The sequence below is a fragment of the Nycticebus coucang genome, chromosome 5 (assembly GCF_027406575.1).
Source record: "Nycticebus coucang isolate mNycCou1 chromosome 5, mNycCou1.pri, whole genome shotgun sequence".
Classification (NCBI taxonomy): Eukaryota; Metazoa; Chordata; class Mammalia; order Primates; family Lorisidae; genus Nycticebus; species Nycticebus coucang.
In genome coordinates this window covers 102,938,259-102,957,173 of record NC_069784.1, presented here as the reverse complement: position 1 = coordinate 102,957,173, position 18,915 = coordinate 102,938,259, and the positions used below count along the sequence as shown (strand labels likewise).

Sequence of the window (18,915 nt, the reverse complement as noted above, 5' to 3'; positions counted from 1 at the left end):
AACATATCCTCCATACATACAAGTAACCTCAAAAAATTTCAAATAAATGGTTTATAATACTGAAAATAAATCACCCTTGAATTCTTGATTTTCCTCATTGTACTGCAAATCACATCCAGAAACAAAATAATCACTGAAATGTTTGAGATCTGCTCCTGAGATGTTTGAGAGCTACAAGACGAGAAAAGGAGAGAGAAGGAAGCAGAGAGCCTGGTGTCTCTTGGCTTGGGCAATGCTGGGCTATTGGAGGTCCTAAGCCATCCACGTTAACACTGTGAGTTCATAAAAGTCAGCAGTAACACTACAATAATAATAATAACATAAATAAAACAGGCTCTGGTTAGAGAGAGAGGATCCATTTACTGCCACCCTGCTGAGGTACATTTGACCACTGAAGGCAGGAAAGCTATTAGCATCCTGAATTAATGGGTGTAGTGGTTTTCAAACAAGATATTTTCATGATGGACACACTGTGGACTCAGCAAAGTTTCTCCTTCAAGAAAAATACAGCTTCTATTTCAAAGAGCACTGATTAGGCTTAATACCATTAGGGAACCATCAAGGTTTTGTGTTGTTGTTACTGCTTTTAACTATCAGTTACTTTCTAAACCAAAAATTGTGGGTAGTTAACTTGAGCAACAGTCAAGGTTTAGGAATGCAGGAGCAATTCCAAGGTACAGATGAGGTTCAGATGTGGACAGGCCTTAAGGAGTTTGGAATTGTTTTAGGTTGTCAGGTCCCAGCCTTTCTGATCATCACCATTATCATTAGTACTCGTCTGCAATTTCAAAATAAAAATCAAATTTCCTCTTCACGTCTCCCTGAAAAAGCACAAAATACTACAAGATTTTAGAAATTCTCAGTAAGGTTTATTAGTGGCAAATAATTACAACAAAAGTCAAATTAAACAAATACACCTAATGAATACATTCTTAACCACTATTAACTGCTTATATGTTATGAGGAGTTATGCTTAAATATAAGCAGATACGCTTAAAAAGTCAATAATATTCCCATTGAAGATTATTTGTAAAAAATAACAGAGTCGATGTCCATTAATACTTGAAAGTATAAATATAAATTAAATAAGGTTCAAAAATCTTTATAACACATACAACAAAATATTTATAAAACAAAGATAACTTTAAAAGAATTGCTCAATTTACTTTATAGCATCTTTTATATAAAATATTTTACAACAGTACATGTTTTCTAGATCACACATGAAAGTTAACATCCAATTTCTTTTCTATCAAGTCCTTATTCTTTCTTCATTGGTAAAATCTTAATTTTCATTCGTGGCTTGATTTTTCTTCCTTGGCAATTCTTTTTGTTACCCCACTAAAATATTTTTCACGGAAGGAATTATGACCTTGGTATGGCAGAAAACGATCACTTAGCAGACGTGAATACTGGTCCCGGTTCTGTTTGGTTGGAAAATACAAAATAAAAAGTTGTCTGAGTTACTTCTTTAGTTAGCTTAAAGCAAAAGCGGTCATTTACTCTATGTGAAATCTCACTCACTGGTGCACATTTGTTTCTTTATTACTTCAATTAGAAATACACAATCACTTTACATCCATATCATGCTTGGTTATCCAGAGAGTTTTTACTTACCTTACCTCTTTTTGATCCTCACAACAACCCTCTTTGTACAGAGGACAAAAACATTTTTGTCCTTAGAGGGGCCAAAGAGAACCGTTTCAGGTAACATAGTCAAGATTATAGCTTTCTTATTTCTTAGTTCAGCACTCTCTGAAACCATCTGCAGCTATGGATAAAAATTATCAAACGAGGAAGCTTCTACTCAAGAAAAGTTGTGACCTAACAAATTACTGCATTTGAGTGATGTCAAACAGACACATAAAACTGTTTGGGAGTCTATCCATACTCAGTTAACAAAATAAACAATTCCTGGCAACATTAAATAATCATAGTAGACGAAGATATAGGCTAAACAAGAGGTTTCCACACTTTATACTTCACAGACAAGTAAAGAGTAGTGCTCAGATTGATATATTTAATGGAAACATCAATCTGAGTTAGAATGTCAAACACATTTTGGCTTAGAAAATTGAAGTTCTTGGCAGGTAACACTGAAACATCAGTTTCTCATCCAATTTCACTAACCATTCCAAACTGTGAAAAAATCTAATTAAAAATAAAATCTGACTTCCCAGTACTCTTGTAAATTCATATTCAATTACACATGGATTCCTATGATTTCTTTTTTTTTTTTTTGAGACAGGGTCTTGCTTTGTCACCCAAACTAGAGTGCAGTGGTGTGATCGCAGTTCTCTGCTGCTTCAAATTCCTGGGCTTAAGCCATCTTCCTGCCTCAGCCTACTGAGTAGCTGGGACTACAGATATCTGCTATCAAGTCCAGCTAATTTTTGTACTATTTGTAGAGATGGACTACAGATATCTGCTATCAAGCCCAGCTATTTTTTGTACTGTTTGTAGAGATGAGGTCTCCCTGTTGCCCAGGCTGGTCTTGAACTCCTGGCTTCAGCGATCTTCCTGCCTTGGAATACGATTTGAGAATAGATATGAAGCCTCAATCAGAAAACATGAACCCTAAATTTTTATACTGACTTCAGTATTAAAATGGTAGCTAAAAATAAATATAAAAATAAATCTGGGATATAAAAATCTTCAAAATATTTTGTATTTTTGTTTAGTCCTATAGGAAATAAGGATCTTTCTTCATCCTTTCTCATATCTAACATTAACAAATATCTAGGTTTAACAAAATAATGTTGGCTTATTTGTGTATTCAGAAACTATTTTTGCCACTCATATTTGCAAAAACCTCAAATAATTAAAAATTATTCAACATGCCCAGATTTCCTATTTATCAAAAATAAAGAGGTGGCTATCTAAATTTTATGGCACTAAGTATATTTCAGTTCCAAATTCTTGGACGCACAATAATCATTACTAACTTCAGGCAACATTCAATCCCCAAAAGGTAAATTTTACACTTACAGAGTCAATCTATGGGTATATAACTAAAGATATCAAATGAAAGGTAGTATTGTGGATATTAGTGAATACTTATTATACTCAATGCTTTATATGTGCTATTGTATAAAACTATTAGTTCTAATAGATAACTATACTATTATCACCATTTTACAGGTGAGGAATTATTTAAGAGCGCAGCTGGTAAGCGGCACAACTAGAATCTAAGAGCACAGATCTGCCCAACTCTCAAAACTGCACTGTTAAAGACAAAGTAATGTGGGTTTTGTGGTTTTTCTCCAAAAGAGCTTTTCCCCCAACTCCATAAGTATGAGGGGCTCTGAGAATAAATAGATGATGAGCTGAGAGGCTTTGATTGCTGAGCTGCTCACCAACAAAGGAGTAGAACTGGACATGGGACACTATTAACTAGGAGGATGCATTTCCATGACACAAAACTTTCATACCAAGGGGATGCTGAGGGATATTAAAACCCTAGGAGTGGCCAGGCATGGTGGCTCATACCTGTAATCCCAGCACTTTGAGAGGCTGAAGCAGGAGCATCACTTGAGGCCAGGAGTATGGGATCAGCCTGAGCAACATGAGACCTCTAGACAAAATAGGAAAATCAGCTGGGCATGGTGGCATGTGCCTCCCAGCTACTCCTCGAGCCCAGGAGTCTGAGGCAGCTGTGAGCTATGATGATGCCATGCATGTAACCCAGACAACACAGCGAGATCCTGTCTCAAAAAACCCCACAAAAACACTAGGATACAGCTGACTTCACAGATGCACTCAAGTCTAGTCCATATCTCGGGACTGTACCAGGACAACAATGTGGAACAACATTCCAGCATTCAACCCTGACTTTTTCACGACGACTTTCCTCAAATGTCTGACTGAAGGGACAGGAAAGGAAGGATCACGCCATCGTCTCCTCCTCCTCCACAGATTCTAAATTCTGCCCTTATGTCAGTTAGGATCACTGGATTAACTGAATCCTGGTAGAAATGTTTTCCATTGTTTCCATCTTAAAGCTGTGTCCAAATGCTGGCATCCATCCTGCTGCAGTCCTCACAGTTCATAGCATCGCTCTCCACCCAGGCATCAAAATCAGAAACCTGCGTCATACCCCTCTTCCTCCTTTTCTCACATTTGCCTCTTCTCACAGTTCTGAAATCTAGGCCTGTATCCTAAATCCACTGCTCTTCACCCATAATTCTAGTACTTTTATCTAGGCCTTCCTCATCTCTCTTCCTTTTCCCCCACATGGCCAGTTGCCCTGCCTTCAGAGGCTCCTTCTCCAGTATATTCTCCATACTGGGACAAAACTTAGTTTATTAAAATGCAAACTTAATATGCCAGCTCCTTGGTCAAAAGCTACATGAGACCAAATTTTCCCCAAATCCTAGGCCTTTCCCTTAACATCTGGGAGTTAGATTTAGTTACACATCAGTTTGCTAAATGACATCTCGCTTTCCTCTCCTGTACAAGAGAAATGAGAGCACACTCAGGCAATGAAGTCCTTCCCAAGCCTGCCCTCCTGACCACTACTACTATCCCATGGCCCCTCTCGGCTGTACAAGATCACCTCCACAGACTACCCTACAGTGCAGCAGTGAGGAGGATGAGGTGGGGGAGAAATATGTGATTCCTGCGCACTGGCCCAGGCCCAGTGTGCCGGGCTGACCTAAGCTGCTGTTACGCAGCTCACAGAGGGAGGCAGGAGGCACGGCCTGAAGCATGGTGAAGATGCACTTCCTTCACAGACCAAAGAGAGAGCTTAACAAAATAGCTTGTCTTTGTCCCGAAGGACAGAGATTGGGCAAACTGGTAATAAAAAAACAAGGGATATAAAGATAAGAATCAGAGACTGGAAATGAATAGCAGAAGCCAGAAAACCCAAAACTAGCAATTAAAAACTATGCTAACTGACGGTTATCAAGAAAACCTTTATTTACTACCTGAGATTCTTTACTGGAATAATTTTAGACCCAAGATACCTTCCCTTAGAATCAGGCAAAAGCAAAAGAAGCGTTTAGACTGTGTGTTCTGTTTAATGCTACAGGGACACAGTGGGAAGAACATACTTGCTCCTGGAGAAGTTAGGAAAGAACAACATCCTTAGAAATGCAACCTCGGGACTGTGGGTGGGAGAAATCGATTTTCCTCATTTCCCAGGTAGTAGAGAAGTATCAATGTGAGGTGTATGTTTGGGTCCTATCCTAGATTTCCCCCCTTTCTATAAGACCAACTGTCTTCTGATTATGAAACAGAACATTTGCAACAGGAACTCTGGAAAAGCCAAAAGCTCCCAATACCTTGTGCAGCCAGAGAACCGCCAAGAGCCAGCCTATTACCCAGCAGCACAAGTCCTGTTTCAGGACAAACCAGACACTCCAAGAACTTTGCTTGGAGTCACCTAGGTAGAAAAGCTACAGTTCATAATGTTTTTCAGAAAACATTCAGTATATCCGTGGTCTAATACATATCATCACATATGATCATACATATGAATACTATATAAGCCTATGACCAAGACACATTTAAAAAATACCCAGTCCGTTATGGGGGCAAGACATGATTGCAAGAGGGACTTTACCTAACAATTGCAATCAGTGTAACCTGGCTTATTGTACCCTCAATGAATCCCCAACAATAAAAAAAAAAAAAAAAAAAATACCCAGTCCGTATGAACTGTACGATACACAGCACTCAGAATGCACAACTTAATGCTGAAGACAATGGCAAACTCAATTTTTGCTTTCTCTTTATCTCTCTTTCATCCTATCTTTAGTTTAGTTTGCCAGGGCCTTCACTTGAGATGATGATATTCAACTCTACATATTTTTCATCACCTTTTCATGACTCTTCGCCATTCACATTCCCAGCCCATCTCAACCAGGAATATCTGCAAAGTTTTTTTTCAACTCAATATCTCAAAGGCCAAAGTGTTTTGTTTCTTTTTTTCAACTCAGTATCTGAAGGCCAAAGTGTTCACTTAAAAGGAGAAGATTATCCTCAAGCAACACAATCTTTGATCTCACTCATTAACTCCAGCTTGCCCCCGTCTGTGACTTCTGTTTTTTCTAACATTTCCAAATCTGTCTACCAGTATCCATCATGATATCATCTACCTATTATAAAACCTGAGTTCTGCCAATTTTTAGTAAGCAAGAAATACTCTTATGGAAAATAAAAATACACAATGAATTAGGGCCTGCCAAGACAGAATATTATGGCAATAAAAGATTATAGACCCACCTTTCCCAAATTTAACTATTGGTAATAAGGAGACATGAATAAAATATTATGTTAAGACTGCTGATTATACTATTAACACCATTTTTTATAATCAGAAGTTAAGAATTTCTGTAGGAAAATTTGTGCTAGCCACAAATAACTACAGAAGGGAAATATACAGCTTTCAGGTATACAGCTATCATTATCCTTATAAGACAATCAGCAATTGCAAATACTACAAGACATAAATTGCAATTCAAGAAAGGAAGTAATATATTTGCTATCAACTGTGTGTTTACACAAGTTATTTAATTTTCTGCATCTTTTCACAATAGATTATTATCTAAATTTTGCAGATAGGGAAACAGAGGCTAACAAAGTTTAAAGAAGCTACCAAGGTCCAAGGTCCACAGCTAGTAAGTAACATTGCCAGATTCATAACCTAAATCACACAGCTAGTAAGTAACATTGCCAGATTCATAACCTAAATCAGACTTCAAAGCCCATCCTTTTTCCATTATGCTCCTCTCTCTCTCTTTCTTTTTCTTTGAGTAGAAATTACATCAAAACAATTGCTAAAGAGTTAATTTCCCACATGGTAGATTAGTGGGTCATTCAAAATGGAGTTTGACATCTAGAGGACATTCCTCACGGAACAGCAACGTTATGGTAGCACATATTTCAGATGTAAACTTTTAGACAGAACCCCTTTAACCACTGTCCCACCCAACCAATTTCCTGTCCTATCAGTTCGACTAATTCTAAACATAAACTACTCGAGGAATTTTAACACACTTGCCAAAGAAACCAAAGGAAGGCTTACAAATTGGTAGTTTACTTTTATGTGCACACTACCCTCTGCTGGCTAGAACAGACAACTCCTTCTTTATATTGATAGTATTTCCTGAAGGGCTGGGAACAGTTTACAGCAGAGTAGACCATACGTCTGACAGGAGCGCTGTTGTTCTAGCTACTTGTGAGTCCTAACTGCTGTAACATCTAGAGTCACACAGCCCCAACATGACCAGCACGGCCTTTCCTGCAGGCAACTTCAGCATTTATTCATACCATTTCATATTTAAAGAATGAGGTATAAATACACAAATACATACTCACCTCAGTAATTCTGGAGGGTATCATTATCATCTGTGTCTACCTAAAATTGCAAATTACTCTCTAAACAAATAAAAAGTACAAAAACTTGACCTTATTCAACTTCTTAACTACTTTTCCAACTAACTGTACATCAAAACTACAGCATTTAAAAAAAAAAAAAAAAGGTTGCTGAAAGGAAGGCCGGACACGGTGGTTCACGTCTGTAATCCTAGCACACTGGAAGACCATGGCAGGCAGACTGCTTGTGCTCAAGAGTTCCAGACCAGCCAGAGCAAGGATGAGACCTTGTCTCTACTAAAAATAGAAAAACTGAGGCAAGAGGATCGCTTGAGGTCAAAGTTAAAGGTTGCTGTGAGCTATGATGACGCCATGCTACTCTACCCAGGGCTATAGCTTGAGACTGTAAGATATAACAAAAAAAAAAAAGATGCTGAAAGGAGAGCACTTCACTTGCTTATAATTTAATAAATTTTAATCTAAAGGGGAATTAACACTCAAGAAAAGAAATCTACCTGCATGTTCTATAGTAACATCTGAATCTGCCACCTTAAATGGAACTAAAGATGCTCTGGATTATACTGTGAGATTACACATATTTAAAAATGTTTCTTAAACTAAGCATTATAAACAGCTCAGATTTTAAAGAACTAAAGATTATTCAGTGAGAACTCCATTTAAGTAAAGTCATCCTCCTACTTACTGCCTTTTCCCAGAAATTTACTATTCTCCTTTATCATTATCTCCTTAAATAAAGGTGTCATGATCGTCTACAGTGTGTCAATTTGGTTGTTTTTTGGGGTTGCTTCTCATGAGAAATGAGGCTTAGGCATCAGAGAATTAAAATGTTTTCATCCCATTACTCTTTTTGAAGAGCAATGCCAGGGTAATGATAAAATTCAGTGTTTTTCTAAACAGAAGCCTTTAGGCTGGCCATAACTATCTGTCCTACTCTTCCTTCAACAAATGATTTAAATGGGCGGCGCTTGTGGCTCAAAGGAGTAGGGCGCCGGCCCCATATGCCAGAGGTGGTGGGTTCAAACCCAGCCCTGGCCAAAAAAAAAACAAAACAAAACAAAAAAATGCAAAAAAAAAAAACCAAAAAAAACAAATGATTTAAATACTGTTGAAAATGATTGTTTTTATTCTAGAAAGGCCCAAAGTAATCACAGAAAAGTTACTACTCTCTCCATAAATATTTATTGAGTGGTGAGCAAAAGAGTCAAAATCTGTGAATTCACAGAGTTTGTATGGTAGTCGGAGACACAGACATTAAACAATATGCACTCAAACATACACTTACAAACTGTGATGAAACGCTAGTAAGAAAAGGCTACCACAAGGATACAAGAAACCTACTTAGAGGAGGTGAAGAAGGACAGGAAAGGCTTGCCTAAGCAAGTGACATGTATCTGAAACCTAAAGGATGAATTAAACTTACTCATAAAAAGAGAAGGGAAGGAAACATTCCAAGGGCAGGAAACACAATGTGAGAGGACTCTGAGTCTAGAAACAGTAAGTCCATTCTGGGACGTGAAAGACGACCAGTGTGGCTAAGACTTGGCAAACAAAGAAGCTGCAAAATGAAGTTGGAGACAGGCCAGGAGTAGATCAAGCTGGTCTGCAGGTTTTCTGAAAGATTCTGAATTTCATACTAAACTCCCCAGAAAATCATTGATGAGATTTAAACAGGGGAATTTTATCATCCATCTACGGTCCGAAAGGTACTCCAGCCACTGTGTAGGAAATGGAATGGAGGAGGAAACTGCAGTGGTGGAGAAACCAGTGGAAGACTGTTACGGTCATCAGGAAATAACACTGTACCATGGTCCTTGGGCAAGGGCAGGAAACAAAAATATGTGCCAGAGAGCTATCACTAACTCAGTTGTCCCAAGCCAGATTTCTAAAAAGTCATCCTTAGTTCACATCTAACTCACCCCAGTTAACCAATTAGTCACCCAGTTCTGCCACATCTGCCTCCCCCCAAACTCTCAATTCCATCATGTCCTCTACAATCCCCATTTCCACCTCTCTGGGTTTACAGCCTCATCATCTTTGCATACTGTGCCAGCAGCCTCCTCACTGGTACCACAGGTATTGTCCCACAACTCAAGTTCCTCTAGATAGTGAAGGTAGGGTGACCTTCAGAGAACAAAGTTCTGCCACTCTTCTAGCTGACATCCCTTGTACATTTGTCCTCACCAATAGGATAAACTTAGAACTCTTTGGTATGTAAGGCCCTTCAGCACTGGGCATCCCTTTCTTTAGTTTTCCAGGGCATCTCCAGCTGTTCCTCCCACGTGTGCTCAGTATGCCAGTCATGCTGAAATGTCTAGGGCTCCCTGCCTGTACCGCAGCCCCTCTCACACCTCCGTACCTTGCTTTAGATGTTGATTTCCCAAACGAATTACCCACCTCTCTTGCCTCAAGCCCCATCTCCTCTGGTAGATGCCTGATCACACAGATCACCGCAGAATACATTACATTACAATGGTCTGCGTGACCGTATTCCTATCGATGTGCAAATTCTCTGAGGGTAATAATCCATTCAGCCTCAACACCTGCAGCATGAAAACCATGCCTTTCCCCCCAGGGAAAGGGTAATCAAGTCAGGGAAAGAAAGTATATAAAAATAGGAAAAGTCCATGAAGGTAAAAATTTTTAAACAACAGTTTTCTTTCTTATTTCTCATAGCACTTTTTCTAAAATGTTACCTGTCCTCAAGTTCTTACGTTAATATTGGTTTATTCAAGCTTAGCAAAAACTTACATCCTTCTTTACACAGAAAACAGCAATCATAAGGTATGGATTTCCTCAACTTACACCCCTACATCCATCCTTTACTACTAACTGGCTCCTACTTACTGATTCTAAAGCCTCACACCACTCCTTACCCACATTCTGGCTTAAGCCAGAATTCACTCTTACAGTGTCCCTTTACTGCTAAGAATTTAATTTTACAGAATCCTCAAAACTTCAGTGAAAATGCCTAAGGATAATCATAGATTTATAAAATTACTGTTCTTTAAAAACAAGGGATCTCCTTTTTCTAGCAGATAAAGTTGTAGAGCTCTGTAATCATTCAGCAGAAAACCAAATGGCTTCTATTTTAATTGCAGGTCAGGTTTAATCTGTCCTTTTACTTACTGACAGTTCCTGATAATGAGATAATGACTTCTTCTACCTAACTAGTATTAACCTTAAGCCATTTATATTCTCAAAGTGACAGTAGTTTATACAAAACAGCAGTTTCACTGCAAACACTTGAATACAAATGGCTTATGAAACTTATTCTATGATAAGTGAAAACCAATGATGCTGTCACTGTAGTGAAAAAGCCACCAATCTGGTGGAGTTCATCTAATTTTGTCAGCAAAGACTTTAGAATCAAAGAACAGATTAAAGCTACAGTGTACATTCTTAAATAGGGTGCAAAGAAGAAGGCAAAGAGATGGAAGAGAAAAACAGTGGGTAGTCTCTTGTAATCAGCTGAGAGTGAAATGAAATGTAAATGACAGTGCCGAATATAAGGGACCTCAGTTCAGCTTCAGGGTAATTACCCACGTCCGGCTTTTGTTTAAAAATCCTGCTCTCCTTATCAAAGCTTCCCACTGTTCTACATCTGGTACTGAACAGTAGCTATAGAAACCACTTGTGCTAAAGTTATACAACTATAAACAGCACTAGGCCATTTCCAAACTAAGGACAAGTAGGTCAAAAGTCTGGCATCCAATAAGATTAAGAGAAATCTCTAGCACTTTCCTTAATGGGTACAAGGTACCAGTGAAATCCTCATCTCTAAATTAGGTATTTACATATAAACTTTTTAAAAATTTCTTTACTATGCAAGATATGCAAGTTACCTAAAGTCTATGAAAATATTTCCATATATTAAAATGTTCATATCTAGAGTTCTGAAAATGAGTGATAATTAATAATTAAACTTTAACATCTGGCACTCAGCACATAATTTCTATCTAACTATTTAAAAAGCATAAAAGCATTGCAGATATCTGTGCTTACCATAATGACATAGAAGTATTAGCACTTTCTACATACTATCTACTAAAATCTGTAACTCTATAAAGTCTAAAACTTAAACCAGATAAAAAATTAGTAATAACTTATTACTATATTTAATATTTAAACACAACTAAGAATCTTGCTTACCTTCTTAAGTAGCAAAGGATGAGTAAGAGACCAAAACACAAACAGGCATGCACATACGTACTTTCTCACTTTAATTTGGGGACTATTCCTCTCCTAGGTAACTTTTTGAAATTATTATTATCTATTAAAAGAAAAATTAATAAAAATGCATATACATTTATATAAAGATCAAAAACAGGCAAAATGATTTTGCTTAGGATAAATTTACTAGTGGTAATATTACAAAGGAAATCAAGAAAATGATTACCATAAAAGTCAGAATAGTGATAACACCTATAGGAAGTTTTTATGGTCAGAAATGGTCACAAAAAGGAGGGTCCTTCTGGAGTGCTACAAAACTCTGTAATCTTTACCTTGGCAGTGGGTACATGGGTGTTTACTTTATATTATCAAACTATACATTCATGTTTTGGATAAAAAAATACATGTTAAAATTTCTAGGTTGAATTCTTGGAGGGTCATGATGTGGGAAGAACATACAAATTCATGTTTAAATTTGAAGAACTTCAAAAAACAATTTGAAGCTAAATAATCATATGATAAAAATGCAATAAGAAAATATATCACTCATTCAAGAATTATAAAAGAAGATCCAGATGACTATACTGACTCCATATAGAAACTTCCATTTCCCTAAAGCATTCTCTTTGGAATCCTTGAATCATATTTATATTTTGTAATTGACCTATGCCTAAGATTCTATAACACCATTAGTTTAAGACTGTTTTACTATCATAACTTAAAAACATGAGGTTTACAGCTCGGGCCATAAGATATATGTTCTCTCTGCCTTCAGAGAACTGCTTGTTCCTGTAAATCAGTGATTCTCAACCTTCCTAATGCTGTGGCCCTTTAATACAGTTCCTATGGGTCATGACCCACAGGTTGAGAACCGCTGCTGTAAATAATGTAAACAGCAACAAAATGCTAGGTACAGTGGCTCACGTCTATAATCCCACCACTCTGGGAGGCTGAGGTGGGTGGATCCCTTGAGCTCAGAAGTTCGAGACCAGCCTAAGCAAGAGTGAGACCCAGTCTCTAAAAAATAGCCAGGCATTGTGGCGGGCGCCTATAATCCCAGCTAATCAGGAGGCTGAGGCAAAACGATCTCTTGAGCCCAAGAGTTTGAGGTTGCTCTGAGCTATGACACAACGGAACTCTACTGGGGGCAAGGAAGTGAGACTCTATCTCAAAAAAATAAAATAAATAAAATAAACAACAAAAGTTGCAAGATCCAGATATCTTTAATGCTTGCCCTCTTGGTGCTGTGAGGAACAGAGTTTTGCTTTTTCTTGGTTTACCAAAAATAATACCGTGAAATAATTATGATAGCATCAACTTTAAAAATCCAATTTGTTTGGCAAAATCACTTAGTTGCAAAAAAGTCAAATGATGACCCTCCAAGATTTAAACTCAAGGAAAAATACAATTTACAGCAAAAGCAAATTCATTTCAAACTAACTAGATCACATGAACCTGAAAACTGAATTCCAGTAGCACAACACGCAGATTCACCAGGCTCCTGTCTGTTTCTGTGAGCCTTTTACAAACACCTCAAGTTAAACAGAACTTAGTGATAATACAAATCAGTTTCCTTCTGACTATGAAGTCATTTTAAAAAAGGTTTTGTTTCCCTTTCACTCTCTCACATACACAACACACTTTGACAGTAATAAATACTAGATCATAGTAAGACATAGACTTGGTTTATGTCCCATTAGTATGTTCTTATTTAGTGTTGCCCTATCCTGTTTTTCTCACCAATTCTTGAGATATCATCTATATCCTAACACTCAATTTTTTTTTTTTTTTTGTGGTTTTTGGCCAGTGCTTAGTTTGAACCCACCACCTCCGGTATATGGGGCCAGCGCCCTATTCTTTTGAGCCACAGGTGCCGCCCCACTCAAATGTTTTAAATACTTCATATTTAATCTCTAATCTCAATGTTGGATTAATAGCACCAATCAAAAGGGAAATATCCACAGCCCTGGCAAGAGACAGGCAAAAACCACAAAATATTTCAGAAGGAAGAGTCAATCATAAGGGAGTACCTTTAATTCAAATAGCTGCGGAAGAAAAACACAGCTACCAACATTAATCCTGAGAAAGAATAATACACAGTGGAAATGGACATCAGCATTATGTCAGCAAACACTGCAGTTTATGACTGGCGACACTAATCTTTTAATGTGTAAACCACTTATCAGAGACTAATTTTTTCCACATCAAGACACTCCTAAGTCATTTTCTCAAGTGGAACCACCGTGTCTATTCTGTCCTTTACTCACTTAAAAAACACTGCTACAATGCTAATGGTTCTTTTGTCCTTCATGGCTTCAAAATCTTTCAGTTCTTTAGTCAGAACCTTTGCTTTTGGCTATCTTCCATTCTGATCAATACGTTCATCAGCTTCATGTTATTGGACCCTTTCATTCAATCCAAAACAAAAAATTACATAAAATTTCTTACCTCCTACTGTGACCTTCTAATGTCCCCCATATTAAATCATGTGAACTATACTGGATAGCTATAAAACTTGACAACTGATTTACACGGTATTATAACTTTAGTCTAAATTAACAGCCATTTAATATCTAGAATTAAAGTTACCCATACTTCTCAAACCACTAGAAGTATATGGTAATGTGTCAATAAATAAGCCACAAAATACATGTGGCACAGAACAGCCCATTTAATGCAAAGGTAATTTAAAACAATTTTTGTATTTAATCAAGTATCCATCATGGAATAGACTATAAAAGTTACATGAAGTTTTAAAAAGGATGTAATGTTGAAAAGGGACTTTTTCATCAGTCCACACAGACTTTGGTAGACAAGGTTGGGAAAACACGGTTTTAGGTGACTTTTATTGAAGACACAACTATTTACTCATAATCTGTCCTGGATAACTCTGGAGATCAGCATTTTTATCCTATAAATTTTATATGAGAAAAATGTTTTATAGAATTAACCACAGTATAACAATCATATATAGCAGCATCAACTACATGTTGTGTAAAAGACATTGACCATGGCCCCATGAACAAGATTAAATAGAATAGGAAAAGGAAACACTATCTTTAAAAGAAACTAGTAAGATGCTACTCAAGAGGGTGGAGACAAGATGGCTAACTGAAGCCAGCTTTCCACAGAGGCTCCTGTCCAGACAGAGAGTTAAAGGACAGAAATTTAGCAAGTAACCTGACGGATTAGAGCTGCACCAAGAGAAGGTTGAAGAATGCACATCAACCCAGCTGAGGCGAGCTGTGACCCCAATGATACAAACAAAAGGTACAAATTCCATCACCAAGCAGATAGGAGTCCCCTCCCACATAAGAACAGTTCAGAGTACCCCATAAACAAACGAGCAGAGTTCAAAAATCCTCCCATTACATCCCACAGGAGAGACCCTCTAAAAACTGGACCTACTTTCCCTACTAGGGTGCCATGGCACTCTCATGCCAGGCATAAAACTATATAAAACTGTATATATTCTCTACCTGCAATTCTGAGCTCCCAGTACTCCCCTCCACTCTCACTTTGAGGTCTGAAGGCCTGTCCCCCAGGAGTCCAGATTCTTCGGTATTATCTAGAGAGGTGCGGCCAGGGCCTGGACTGCTGCTGGCCAGTGCTGATTCTGCGGCATGGGAGTGAGGAGAGGACAGTCGGCTGAGAGAGAATCACACCAGAGCGGCGGTGCCCCGAGGCGAAGAGCAGCAGCCGTTTTTTGACAACAATAGGGCTCAACCCAGGATATTCCAGTCACACCCCCTGTCTCACTGGGCAACCAGAGGAGGCCGGGCATCTTCTCGAGTGGCAGCCACTGGCAGAAAAGATCTGGGACGGAAAGGCAGGCCTCGTGAGTAAAGGGTCTGCTTGAGGCGGTACTGGCCCGGTTGGAACACAGGAACTAGAAAATGCACACACAGAGCCGGCAGATTCCCAGGGCGGGGCTGATCCAGAGGACCGCTTTACTGAGCCTAAGAAGCACCCAGCCCTCAGGGGATCATCAGCCTAGACAAAGGAGGCTAGAACTAACAGCTAACAGTGCTGCAAATACAAACAACCAGGCAGCAGCAAAGACAGGGCCTGAGGCACAGGTTCTGGGAACTCAAAACAGCTTCGCTTCTGCAGGGGAATTTTACCAGGACAGAAACAAATTCCACAAAGTTGTTCTGTTCTGTCAGTAACATCAATCAGGGGCAGGGCTGGAAATGAGTGAACAGTCCCAGCCTCCATGAAGCGCCTGAGGTTGTCAGGCCTCACCTCCCCTGGCCGGATAGTGGCATAGAGCAGGGGCCTGGCTGACAAGACATAGATCTCTCTGTGATTCAGGCAGGTGCAAACCCTGGAGAATCTGCTCATTGGAGGCAACTGGGTTACAGCCCTGCAGGGTTATCAGTGACTGAGTGTGACAGAGATTCAAGGTGGGGAAGGAGGCACCAACCTTCCCAGACTAATCTATTTGCTGATGGGTCCTCCTGACCTCACAGAGCACCAGAGCAAGTCATATTTAAGTTGAGTTGTCAGCAGACCCCTATGATCTAGTTGCCAGAGACCTTTTAAACTCTCCCACCTGAGACAGGTGCTGACTGAGACAATTGATTTGGACTTCTTTTGGGCCAATCGCCCAAGGACTATCCAAGTGGGACCCTGGGTGTGTGTTATAGGAAGGTTTGATTTTTCTTTTACAATTGTTGCCTGTGGGAGGCGGGGTGACGTAAGTGCTAGTATTTCTCCACAGCTGAGACTTCAACCCAGAGTAACTGATTCACTAGGGTCGGACAAAGACGAGTTGAAAACAAGACAGAGCCACTTAGCCCCACCACACCAAGCAGGTCCCCAGTTTCTCAGGCCGTAGCACTGTACGGATCCTTGGCAAAGCTCCAGGGGAAAAGGTACAGACACCAGTCTCAGCTTTGGGGCAAAGGGCTGGTTAATCACTACTCCTGGAGCCCCGAACCCAACTTTTCTTTATCCACTCATCTAGTCAAACGGTATAAAATAATCATAGGACAAAATCAGTGGAAAAACTCTGGTAACATGGATAACCAGAGTAGATAAACCCCGCCAAGGAAAGATACGGCAAACGTAACTGAAGATCCCATTCATAAACAGATTCCACAGACGTCAGAAATCAAGTTAAGAGTTTGGATTACAAAAAAGATTAATAGAATGGAGGAGTACACAGCTATGACTTAACAATAAAAATAAATAAATTAAAAAAAATAGAATGGAGAAAAAGTGGGAATTGGCAATTCGAGGACAAATTCAAAAGTTGTCTCAAGAATTCAATGAATTTAAAGGCAAAACCACCAAAGATTTTGACACATTGAAGCAAGAATTTGCAGCCCTCAAAGATCTGAAAAATACAGTAGAATCCCTCAGTAACAGAGTGGAACAAGCAGAAGAAAGGATTTCTGACACTGAAGACAAAGTTTTTGAACGCTCCCAAACTCTCGAAGAGGAAGAGAAATGAAGAGCAAAAACGGATCATTCTCTCAGAGAGCTCTGGGATAATTCAAAGAAGGCTAATATCTGGCTCACTGGAATTCCTGAAAGCAATGAAGTGGCTTCGGAAGGCACAGAGGCTCTTCTCCATGAAATTATGAAAGAGAATTTTCCAGACATGCCAAGAGATTCTAAAATTCAGATAGTAGACAGTTTCAGAACCCCAGCACGACTCAACCCGAATAAGACATCCCCCAGACACATCATAATCAATTTCACTAAAGTTAATATGAAAGACAAAATTCTGAAAGCAGCCAGACATAAGAAAACCATAACCTACAAAGGGAAGAATATTTGAATGACTGCACATCTCTCTGCTGAAACTTTTCAAGCCAGAAGAGGGTGGTCATCGATGTTTAATCCCCTAAAACAAAATAACTTTCAACCCGGGATCCTTTATCTCCATGACTTTCATTTATCATGGAGAAATTAAATACTTTAATGACATTCACATGTTGAAGAAATCTGCCATAACTAAACCAGCTCTTCAGGATATTCTCAGACCTATCCTCCATAATGACCAGCACAATACTCTACCACAAAAGTGAACAAACTCAGAAACTTTTGATCAAACTCCAACTTCCACAGTGGCGAAAGGATTTAAAATATCCACTGGACTTTCGAAAAACTCAATGCCCAAAATTTGACCAGGCTTATCAATATTCTCCATTAATGTAAATGGCTTAAAACTGTCCTCTAAAGAGGCACAGGTTGGCTGACTGGATACAAAAAGTTAGTCCAGATATTTGCTGCATACAAGAATCTCACCTTACCGGAAAAGATAAATATAGACACAGGGTGGAAGAACGGTCGTCCATATTTCAGGCAAATGGAAATCAGAAAAAAGCAGGTGTTGCAATTCTATTTGCAGATACAATAGGATTTAAACCAACAAAAGTAAGGAAGGATAAGAATGGTCACTTCATATGTGTTAAGGGTAATACTCAATATGATGAGATTTCAATTATTAATATTTATGCACCCAAACAAAATGTGCCTCAACTTTTAAGAGAAACTCTAACAGACATGAGCAACTTGATTTTCAACAACTCTATAATAGTCGGAGATTTTAACACTCCTTTGGCAGTGTTGGATAGATTCTCCAATAAGAAGCTGAGCAAAGAAATTTTATATTTAAACCTAACCATCCAACATTTGGATTTAGCAGACATCTACAGAACATTTCATCCCAAAAAAACTCAATACACATACTTCTCATCAGCCCACAGAACATACTCCAAAATCAATCACATCTTAGATCACAAGTCTAACCTCAGTAAATTTAAAGGAATAGAAATTATTCCTTGCATCTTCTCGGACTGCCATGGAATAAAAGTTGAACTCAGTAACAACAGGAATCTGCATACTCATTACAAAAACATGGAAGTTAAATAACCTTATGCTGAATGATAGCTGGGTCAGAGACGAGATTAAGAAGGAAACTGCCAAATTTTTGGAACAAAACGACAATGAAGACACGAATTATCAGAACCTCTGGGATACCGCACAGGCAGTTCTGCAAGAGAAATTTATAGCACTGCAAGCCTTCCTCAAGTGAACGGAAAGAGAGAAAGTTAACAACTTAATGGGACATCTCAAGCAACTGGAAAAGGAAGAACATTCCAACCCCAAACCCAGTAGAAAAAAAGAAATAACCAAAATTAGAGCAGAATTAAATGAAATTGAAAACAAAAGGATTATACAACAGATCAAAAAATCAAAAAGTTGGGTTTTTGAAAAGGTCAATAAAAAAGATAAACCTTTGGCTAACCTAACCAGAAAAAAAGGAGTAAAATCTCTAACCTCATCAATCAGAAATGACAAAGACGAAATTACAACAGACTCCTCAGAAATTCAAAAAATCCTTAATGAATATTACAAGAAAATTTATTCTCAGAAATATGAAAATCTGAA

General features: G+C 38.5%; 1 protein-coding gene across 2 annotated transcripts in view; it reads right to left on the bottom strand.

Moving 5' to 3' along the window:
* Window positions 1-863: 863 nt before the first annotated feature.
* The window catches only part of TRMT11 (tRNA methyltransferase 11 homolog), a 69,133-nt gene continuing 51,081 nt past the window's right edge, over window positions 864-18,915 (bottom strand). For both annotated transcript variants that reach the window (XM_053591776.1, XM_053591775.1), the window contains exon 13: window positions 864-1,424. In XM_053591776.1, the coding sequence (XP_053447751.1) occupies window positions 1,293-1,424 (132 nt within the window). In that variant the 3' untranslated portion in view covers window positions 864-1,292. The remainder of the gene's footprint in view (window positions 1,425-18,915) is intronic.